The following is a 10,728-nucleotide window of genomic DNA, read 5'->3' as shown; positions in this document are numbered from 1 at the left end:
AGAGATTACAGTCTTAGGATTTTAAATTTCAAGAAGTTCGATTTTAAAACGCGATTTTTAAAAATGGAGTTAAGGGTTTGGTAGAATCGCAGATTAGCCTTTAAAATTATATGTTTAAAAAAAAAATACCTTTTGTTTGCGATTTGAAAAAACGATTTTTTTTTGCATTTTCAAATTACAATTTTTTAAAAACGTAATTCCAAACGATTCATTTTCTGCGATTTGATTTAAAATTGCAATAACAAACGCAACATTAACGTCATCTAAAATGGTTCAAATACTTTGGTTAGATAATCGACAACCCAATAGTAAGAATATTAGCTTGTCACCACCATTGATTTCCCTTTTAAATATAATTTTCGATCACAATGTTTTGTAAGGTGCTTGCCAAACAAAAAAGATTATATTAAGGTACCAATTAATGATTAAAGGTCACACCTGTTTTTCCTGAGTGGAAACGACCATTGGCTTCTTCTTTCAAGATTAATTTTGATACTGCCATTAGGGATACTTTTTCTACTCAATCGGCCGTTTGTCGAGATTCAAAAGGCTCGATTATTCATTGTTTGGCTCAAGTTAGTCCTCCTTGTACTGCTATTTATGGTGAGGCCTCTGCGGCTCTTCTTGCAGCTCTATTGTCCCTGTCCCTCAAGCTTCCATCAGTTATCTTTGAAGGTGATTCTCTTATGGTAACTCTTGCCATTAACAATCCTTCTATCACACAGGATTGACGAATCTCTTCAGTTATTTCGGATTTTCTCTCAACCATCCCATCCTCGACCAGCTGGTCAGCTAGTCATATCAACCGAAGTGCAAACTTCTGTGCCCATCATGTGGCATCCTGGGCCGCAACTAGATTCTCGTCTAGCTGCATTTCCTCTCCATCCTGTTTACCGATTTCTTTTCCGCCATGTTTAGGAAAGAAATCTTCTGCTTCTTTCTTTGTACCTTGATTTGTTTTTTGTTGTTTCTGATTGTACTTAAAAAAAAAAAAAAAAAAAAAAAAGGTACCAAATAATGACATGAGAATATATTTCAAAAAGTTTATTAGATAATGTTTAGGGCATCACATTCCAATCTTAATGTCTAAAGATTCTTCTGTTGACTGTACTTGCTAAATATCTATGATATCCTTTGGTTTGATTAGCCAAAACATTTTTTTTGGAGGAATAAAATATCAATCAAATTATAATTGTTCATTAAGTCTCTTATGGTTGATTACCATACCATCTTTTGCTCTTGAAATTTACTATGGTTTTTTTACCATAAAAGCTAAACTAGAACGAGGACTCTTAGTCTTTTTTATAGCACATGATGACGTGATTTTCATGTGTATTTTTTAAAATGTACGTGAAAATTAAATGCTCTATTAATAGAGTTCTTCAAACTTAATTTGAAAGAAAACTTTGTTCCTATTGTATTTATATGAAAATCTTTGTATGATTGAAGTACATAGTTTTTCATGTAAGTTTCTCATGGAAAATTTTCGTGGCAAATTACAATGACTTAGAGACATGAAACTGGTCTTCTTCATTTTTATTTATTTATTTATTTTATGATTACAATGACTTAGACAAATGGAATTGGTCTCTTTTTCTTTTTTTTCTTTTTTATGATTGACTTCTAATGTTTTCATTTGACATTAATATTTCTTAATTTTTTTTTCTTTTTATATCACGTTAATTACTTTTTATTACTATTAAAAAAAAATACTACTAAAAAGTTTACCAAATACACCTATAAACTCCATGAAAACTCAATCTTCATCCTAGTAAGAGATTACGATCTTCTACAATTTTAAAGAAATTTGAGATTCTCAAATTATGTGAATTCAAACCTGACGTGAAAAATACTACATATTAAATATATAACATATTATCGAGAAAAATAAAAAAAAAATAAAAAATTAAAAAATTAAAAAAAAAAAAACAGAAAAGAAAATGAGAGAGAGGCAAAGTGATAATGAGAGCTTGACTTTGCATTGCAAATTTCCCTGTCATCACGCCGACCATGTTAAGCCTTTTGGGAGATTGACTGCACCAATTTTCAGCCTCGGCATTTGCAGGCCTTTGTGTTTTGTCCTTTTCTCTCCCCCAAAGTGGAACCCATTCCAAACTTCCAACGGCTCCCACAACCCATCTTGCTTTGCATTTTCGGTCACATGTGGACCCTTTCTCGCACATTATTGTGTCTATTTTTTGGAATTCTTTGCTTCGATTATTGGGCTTCTTAGTTTATTCACTCATGTTGTGGCACAAGTAATTGAGACCTCCACGAGTTTAATTCTAAGAAATAATTAATGCATTTCTTTACGAGTATACAACTTTTTACCACATTTTGTTCTTTTAATAAATTAATGTGGTAGTCTATGGAGCATTTATCACATTAGTTACTTGAACAATCAGTTGTTCGGTCACCGTACTCCACGTCAACGGAACCTACAATAAGAAGAAACAGACACGAGTGGTCTCATTAGGCGGGTCAAAAGCCTGGAAAAATTTAAAAGGTGGTTGTATGATGATAGAATGAATGTAATAGTTTGCATACCTTCGATAGCTCTTAATCTTCATGTCATGAGCTCTTTTTCTTCCGTATGGACAGTGTTCTGATTGGACGTGGTGTTTGGTCACTAATCCTGAATAATTGCATCTCATGTCGTGTTTTACCTGATGTAGTGATACACGGTTATGGCAAGGCCACAGTGTCGAATTAAATGCTACATGCTATTGTTGCAGGGAGGTAAGGTGTGGCGTATGTACCGAAGTGTGGTGTTGTGTGATATTATGTCGAGAATAAGAAAAGTGATTGAGGTGAGGTTGTTAGATGGCTACGTGACTATGTCAAGCTTTGCATACCTTTCGTGTTAAGGAAGCAAATCGACTTTGACAAAATTAATTGGTATAAAGTCGTTGGGCTCCTCATAGGCTTGATTGGGCGTGGGTCGCCTGCCCCTTGGGTGGGTCTCGTTCGCTCTATCTCGGGCTTGGAGGCCCACTACTAGGAGGAACTATTTTTTGCTACACCAGTGTTAAACAATTAAATTTGATTGTGGCTGACATGACAACATCAGTGGACTATTACATCAATTTGTAAGTATACGTTGTACTTATCACATCAGCTATTAAACAATAAAATTTAATTATAACTAAGATAACAGTACTGTCACCTGAATTGACATGTTAGTTTATTAAAACTACCACATTATTTTATAAATAATTGTAATAAAAGCTATAATACTCAACAATGTCTTTATCTAAAACAGTTCATCAAACTAATCACGCTTATCATTATTAATATTGAACCCTTATCCAATTGGAGCTTTTAGAAAGGAGAGCTACAAGAAGTGGTGATTAGAGGGGTCTTTGCAATAACCCTTTTTATCCTAGTATTTAGAAAATAAAAAGGCAAACCTATAAGCTCCACTAGGCTTGTTATGTTTATATAATGATGATGATCACTTCATCCCCTCAATGTGAAGGACTTAGATCCAACACCTATATTGCATTTAGGTTGCTGACTGTTTTTTTTTTTAGACTATAGAAAATAATAAATTAAATTATTTAATAAATACTTTAACACCTCTTTCACATATAGACTCAAACTCCACATCTGCCCAAACCGTCAAATATTTACTTGAATAGGAGTAAAAATTATGGAGTCAAAAAGTTCGAACTCAAAACACCTGCTAATACCATGTTAGGAAAAATGAATTTAATCGATATTAATAATAAACATAACTTTGTTGCCCTCTTTTTCAAATTTTTTATTATATTAATATAAAAAAAATATAAATTAGTACCTTAACTATAGTCAACAAGGATACAGGGAACTTGAAGTCTCAACCTAAAGTCACTGATTAGAATCCATAGAATATCTAAACAAATGGAGGTTGCAGTACAAATCACAATCCAAGGACATGTAACATGATTTCATGAGAAAAATTCAAACTGTAATGATGTTAGTATACATTCTTTGAACCTTCTTGGGCCTCTCATATTCTTAATCTCTTCAGGACATTCTCGAATTCAAATGCATACAAAAGTAAACAATTCAATTCTCTTTTAATTCATTTAAAAAAAATAAAAAAAAAATAAAAAAATCGCCCACAGTGTCACAGTTTCACGAACTCTTCAACAGGATTAATTTATGTTTGATTCCACGCCAAAATCTATAATATTTTGACTTCAATGGAAGACCATATTGGGGTTATAAATAATTCTTCAAGAGACCCTAGAATAAGAATAATCGACAGGAAAATCATAAAGTTGACTGGTGCTGCAGAGTTGTGTTGCTTCAATCCTTTTCAAAATGTTCAAATCAAGAACAAAATTTCTTTTTCTTTCATCGAAAGTGGATTTATTCTCTCCGAGAAAGATGAGACCCCACAAAGAGAAATACTTTATAGACTCCGCACTTAGTTTTTGACGTGTTAGTAAAAATCATTATGTATTTTTATTTGTTATTTTATTTAATTGTAATTTTTACTGTCACGTTAAATAGTGAGTACTTGAGAATATGTGTAGCATTCATCTCTCACAAAATTAGTCAAATGTTAATAGACTAAGCCAATATGATCGAGTCATACCGTATTCAAGAAATGAGACCAAGAATTGCACACTTTCTTGCTGTAAATCTCATATGCAGTCAGTGGTCCAATTAACCATCCGATTGGTTTACAAGCCCCCATCAAGGCAACACTTTCTTTAGCCTTTTGGTCAAGAAACTACGAAAAATTGATCGTTTTGGATTGGTTGAACTTATGGGTTCAAAAGCCCATATAACCGACATACCAATTCGCTAACTCGAGCTCACCAAACCATTGGTACACAGAATCTCTCCCGTACCTCTTCCACGTCACTTGGGCTACTTTTATAACCACCTCATGAGCCCCGAATCTCAAGCAGAGGGCATGATGGGAAGTGGAGGAACGTAAAATAAGCCGCTCCGAAAACCATCGCCATAAAGTAATTACTAGTGATAAGCAGTTGAGTGCAGGTCATTATAAAAGATAACTTATGAAAACTAGGTAAAGGGGACTTTTTGGTCTCCACCCAAAACTTTGTCGTATTTCTATTTCGAGCCATTTTCTTAGATACATATTGACTTAAACATCAGTCATCCCCAATTCGATAGTCAATAATTGTTGACGGAATCTAGCTGAAACAACTTGTTCTTCTCGAATACCTCGATAAAGGGATTTATTATATATGTAAGAAAAGACAATGGCGTAACAATGGGAATATAAATTTGTTGATCATCTCAGCACCTGAAGTCTAAGAAGAGTGATTTCTGCTGGTCTTTGTTTAAATCGTCGTACTGGACAAAAACCTTTTTTCTATCTTTAATTGCCGTGTCAATGTTTTAGTAGGGCCTTACGACCAGTTTGTCTTCCTCAATACTTTAATCCATCAATCACGGAATAAATTTTTTTAGCTCAATAAGCCATTGTTGGCACACAAACATTACAACACAGAGATTGTACTTCAGTTTCCTTTACCTTTGTCTCAGACTCTCAAGCCATTCTCACTTGTGCCACTCATTGGATTTGGAAGTTCTCGCATGGTATTAATTAAACGATCAAATTGATCAACATTTTCTATCGGCTTAAGCTTTAGGAATAAGTCATGATTTTTTTAACATGGTATCAGAGCGGAGATCTTAAGTTCGAACTCTGAGTCCACAATTTACCCTTGTTTCAATTGAATATTCTATATATTGGGTTATAAAGCTTACGGGTTTAGACCCAACTATGCTATATTAATCACCGACAATTGTGACATCTTTCTTGTTTTGGACTCAATCTTCACGCGTGTATACTTTACATTTTCGTGAAAGAATATCTGCGGACAAGGTGGTTTAATTTTCTACATTTCTAGTCACATATTCAACCCTCATCCATACTTTTGCTGATCTCCAAAATCAATGGAGGAGATGGATCTTGTGCATAAGATCTATAGAAATAGTGGTATCAATCAGCTAACAAAAAAGTTCTCATTGTTATCACTTCATCACCTGAGTGGTGGGTGCAAAAATGGACCATTCCTTTTCTGCCAGTGAGGCACTCTTTGGGACCATTCCTTTTCTGCCAGTGAGGCCACTAGTAACATAATAAACATTCAATAACAGAGATTTAAGTTTCAACCACACATCTGTAATCTTATTGAGTGGTCGGTGAAATTGTGGACAAATGTGAAGCTAGAAGTCGAAACCTGGCCACAGACAACATTAGTGTCATAATCATGGGGCATGTCATCCGAGGTGCTCAATCAGTGATGGAAATACAAGCCAAGCCCCCACCTACTTTTCCAATTAGAAGAACACCTACCCTTGTGCATGTGTAACCCTGCTTCCTCTTCTGGTTGATCTTATAAAAACTAGAGGAAGGAAGCCCAACCCAATAGCAGCTCCATCATTCAGAATTAATTCTAAGTTTCCAAACCCAAGCATGTTATTTGCCTATTATTTCTACATATAGAATGTTGAAGCAATTTTTCGGACGGTCAGACTGGCGACGGGACTCCTACAAAATAAGATAAAGAGTTACAGAAAACCACTTGTCCTGAAGGACTGAAGAGCCTTTGATGCTTAAATTAGTAAGATATTTGAGGAAGAAAGTGTAATGGAGAGAACGGGAGATGGAAGGTGTAATATGACTTTTGGGGATACATGCTTATTTAAAGAGAGGCTCCTGAATATGGATTTTAAATGTTTGCCGCATGCAGGCTACTAGCCTTAAAAAATTATTTTCCATGTAGTTGATATGTCTGAGTGGCCTATAGTAAATTTACTGTACCAACAAAAAATATTAATTTAATGATTAAAGTTTATTATTTTTTATTAAATTAAGTTTTTGAGATAAGCGGTGATTAATATGGTATTTTAGCAAAAATACTAAGTTGGAATAAGTTATTTAACACCTATCATATCTATATATATTTTTGGGGTAATTACCTTTTTCCCCCATAAACTACCAAAAAATGCGCAATGCCCTCATGAATTACCAACTCGACCGAAATAGAGCATTCAACTACCAAAAACAACCATTTTCCCCCCTTCCGTCAGTCAAAGGGGTTAAAACAAAAGGTCAACGGGTCATGTGCCGTTTTATATGGGGGCATGTTGGAAGATGATGGTAGTTTATGGGGGGAAAAGAGGAAGATGGTGGTAGTTCATAGGGGGAAAAGAAGAAGAAAATGAGGGTAAAACGGCGTGTGACTGACGGAAGGGGGGAAAATGATTATCTTTGGTAGTTGAATGCTCTATTTTGGTCGAGTTGGTAGTTCATGGGGGCATCGCACATTTTTTGGTAGTTCATGGAGGGAAAAGGTAATTACCCCTATATTTTTTAAGATAATATGTAGCTTCAAAGATTCTTAGCATACTTAAAAGAAAATGAAACAGCTATTAGTTTGATATGTTGAATTAAGAAAAGATCGATAATGTGTAAAAAAAGATGCAATGGTGGTGGTGAAGCTTCTGTAGCTCTTCTGGCCTCTTGGTTTGCTTTACTTTTGGGTTATGCTCATTTTATTATTGATAGTGCAGATACTCTTTTAGTTATACTAACAATTAATTCTCCAGAGCTTTTCTCCTTATGGAACTTTTCTAATATAGTTTTAATATTAGTTTAAGTTTATTCTCATTTCAAAGCTGGAATGCTTTGAAAATATCTCGCTGTGCCAATTATCAGGCACATGCTTTAACTAAATGGGTCGCTTCTCATCTTATATTTGGAAGCATTCCCATAGGATCACCCATTCTCTCTTTCATTCGGATCCAGAGTGTGAAAGATCGTCCCTTGTAACCTTTTTTCCTTACTCAATTAAAAAAAAAAGAAAAAGAAAAAGAAGAGGATGCAGTGGTGGAGAAGTTGGAGCTGCGTCATTTGCCATAAGAAATGTAGTAGTGGAATGACCTAATAATGTCATTATCAAGGTGAATCAGCAAGATGTTGTTTCTGCCTTCCCCAACCATGATTGCCCTCTAGATTGGCACTTGAACTATTCATCTCTGAAGCTCGTCAGCTCTTGAATCTTACCTTGCTTGGTTTGTTTGTAAGGCTTAGTCTGCGTATAATCTAGCTAGATGGACCGCCTTTACTTATTAGAGTAGATACATTGCTTTTGCTAATTCGAATTGAAGGGTGATATAAAATCGGTCTATTTCTGGCATCATATCCATAGTTAGCACATTCGTCATAGTTAGAAGCTCCAGCTCTGTATGAAGGTCACGGTCAATATCGTCACTATCCTCAATAAGAAAACCTTTAGGCTTGTTATCCAGGAACTTGTTCAGAAATATTGTAATGAAAGGAACATAGGAGTTTTCCGCTTTTCATGTTTGATGTTTTGTTTTTATGCAGAAGTGTTGGTGTGTGTATTAAGCAAGTAAGATAATTCATACTCTATTTCAGACAATTCTCTGATCCAATTCTCTAATTCGGTGGAAAATTCTGTCCAAATGTCCAAATCTACTTTAGTATAATGACATGCCCTCATGGAAAAGCACAGCTAAATTCATTCTCTCAACTCATTATTTTGAGATAAAACAGAACCCAAAATGATTTCAACCTCACTTGTGTAGGCTTTTGAGTTTGCTTCCATTAAAGAAGACCAATCTCTTTGCAATACAACAAGGGCAAAGCTAGAAACAAGGAAGAAAAAAAAAGCCTCTCAAATTAGACTTCTATTATTGGCATTTTAAATGCTGATAATCATTTGATGTCAGGGAACAAACTCGTAGGTGCAGGAGTTATGACCTGTAGGCAAACATTTAAAAGAACAAATATTGAAGAAATAATCATTAAAAGAATAACCATTATAGTACAAATAATCTATGCATATATATAGATTATGATCGCCTTCATTTCATTTACTCAAATATTTCTTTTATAGCACTGTTAAAAAGTGAAAACGTACAGAAAACATTATTTAGTCGATCATATTTAAAGAAATAGGATAAACTGTGAAGTCTGGATTCAAACTCATAATCTCTGTTATGTAACCATGTTAAATTACCAGGTATATTCCATAAGGTGAAACGGATAGAAAATAATAAACTTAATCACTTAAACTAACATTCTAATACTCCTGATTTGTTTTCTTAATGATCAAAAGGTAAACGAATCGATTCCTCCAGCAGCACACAATTGAAAGTAATGTCTGAAAAAGAAAGAAATCTTTACTTTAGACAGCCGTTTGAATGTCACCTGTCTAGAGTATCTAGGCACCTGGGACATGACCATTTCTTGACTCAACACCATGTGACTATGACAAAAGAAAGACCAAATCGTAGAAAGTGCTTCATTTGGGGGTGCATTTTTTTTCTTTAATAAAAAAAATGCAGTTTGAAAATGTATAAAAAATTGTGTTTTCAAATCAGGCAAAAGGGTGCGTTTTTAAAAGCTAAACTACAAATTTAACAAATATTTAACTGTGTTTTCAAGTTGCTATTTTATAATTGTATTTTTAAAACTGTAAACCCAAATGGACCCAAATAATGGCAATAGTTTTTAAGGATTTGAGTAGTGCTCACTTGGGTCAAGTTCTGTGATCAAGGCAGCACTTTTGAAGTAGCAAGATCCACCTTTGTGCTTGAATTTCTGAAAGTAGTTATTGAAGGCATAGGAAGCATGGTCCCTCACAGTGTTTGGGAGATAGCAGGGTTGGTTCACCTGAATTTTGCTGCAATCTGCACCGCCTCTCCCACAAGCCCAATCCAAGGCCAACTGCAACTCCTCATCTGGGGTCTGTTCATCGGCTATGCACCATTGCTCAAACTCCCCATCTAATACATGGACAAATATTGAATAACAATGTTAGTAGAGGGGCATTTTCTTTGCCAAATACCTGGTTTTTCTTCGGGCAGAAGAATGATAAATGAAGAGACAACAAGAGCTCCTAGAGTTAGGAATGGAGCATCTTTGATTGTATATTGTTGTAAGAGTGCGTTTGGCACTACAGTTTTGCAGATAAAAAGTGAAATTTTAAATCAAATCGCAGAAAATGTATTGTTTAGGAGTGCGTTTTTAAAAAAACTGTGTGATTTGAAGACGTAGAAAATTTGAGTTTTTAAATTGCATGCAAGAAGGTACATTTTAAAGGTTAAACTGTAGTTTTACCAAACGCCTAACTGTGTTTTTAAAAATCGCATTTTGCACATTTTGAAATTGTAAATCCAAAACGGACCCTAAGTAAGCAGGAAATGTACAGAAGACTAGGCTAGAACAAGCATGGAGATTCTCAATCGTTGACATCAATATAAAGTTTGAACCTTAAGTTTGGTATTCCACATTGGCTATAAGATGGATTCTTTTGTGGTTGCATGAAAGATTTATAAGTATTTAACTGGAAACTCAAGTGGGTATTGGTTAATTTACCTGATTTCTGTGGAATTGTTGACAGAAAGAGCAGAGCAAGAAATAACATCGGCAAAAGATTTGACATTGGTGTGGGGTTGTGCGCCTGCGATACACAGAGAGGGCTCAGGGAGGGGGAGTGACCTATCCTTAGAGAAGTTTCATGGCCACAAACAGTTACCTTTCATTTATAGATTTTAGAGAAATAATTTTTTTTAAAAAAAAAAATTGATTTATTTAAAGTTTTGTTAATATAGTATAAAGTAGGAATATTGTCAAGATAGCACATGTAGGACTTGATGGTTAATGGGTTCCAGGTAAGCTATCAAATCCTAACAAAAAGAGGATTATGGGTTTTCAAACTAAAAATT

At 34.6% G+C, this 10,728-nt stretch overlaps 1 protein-coding gene across 1 annotated transcript; it reads right to left on the bottom strand.

The window, feature by feature from the left end:
• Positions 1-8,499: 8,499 nt before the first annotated feature.
• Positions 8,500-10,526, bottom strand: LOC133861678 (glucan endo-1,3-beta-glucosidase 4). The gene is made up of 3 exons (XM_062297465.1): positions 10,379-10,526; positions 9,535-9,786; positions 8,500-8,758 (listed from the first exon to the last, which is right to left on the bottom strand). The coding sequence occupies exons 1-3, from the start codon at positions 10,443-10,445 to the stop codon at positions 8,724-8,726; spliced, it is 354 nt and encodes a 117-aa protein (XP_062153449.1). The 5' UTR covers positions 10,446-10,526; the 3' UTR covers positions 8,500-8,723.
• Between the last annotated feature and the right edge of the window lie 202 nt (positions 10,527-10,728).

Source organism: Alnus glutinosa, chromosome 2 (assembly GCF_958979055.1).
Source record: "Alnus glutinosa chromosome 2, dhAlnGlut1.1, whole genome shotgun sequence".
NCBI lineage: Eukaryota > Viridiplantae > Streptophyta > Magnoliopsida > Fagales > Betulaceae > Alnus > Alnus glutinosa.
Note: the sequence above shows the minus strand (reverse complement) of the source record. Positions and strands in the feature narration are given on the sequence as shown.

Coding starts and splice junctions, on each gene's coding strand:
- LOC133861678 (XM_062297465.1), bottom strand. CDS start 10,445: ATGTCAAATCTTTTGCCGATGTTATTTCTTGCTCTGCTCTTTCTGTCA. Junction 9,787..10,378: donor AACAATTCCACAGAAATCAG/GTAAATTAACCA, acceptor TCCATGTATTAG/ATGGGGAGTTTGAGCAATGG. Junction 8,759..9,534: donor GATCACAGAACTTGACCCAA/GTGAGCACTACT, acceptor GTTTGCCTACAG/GTCATAACTCCTGCACCTAC.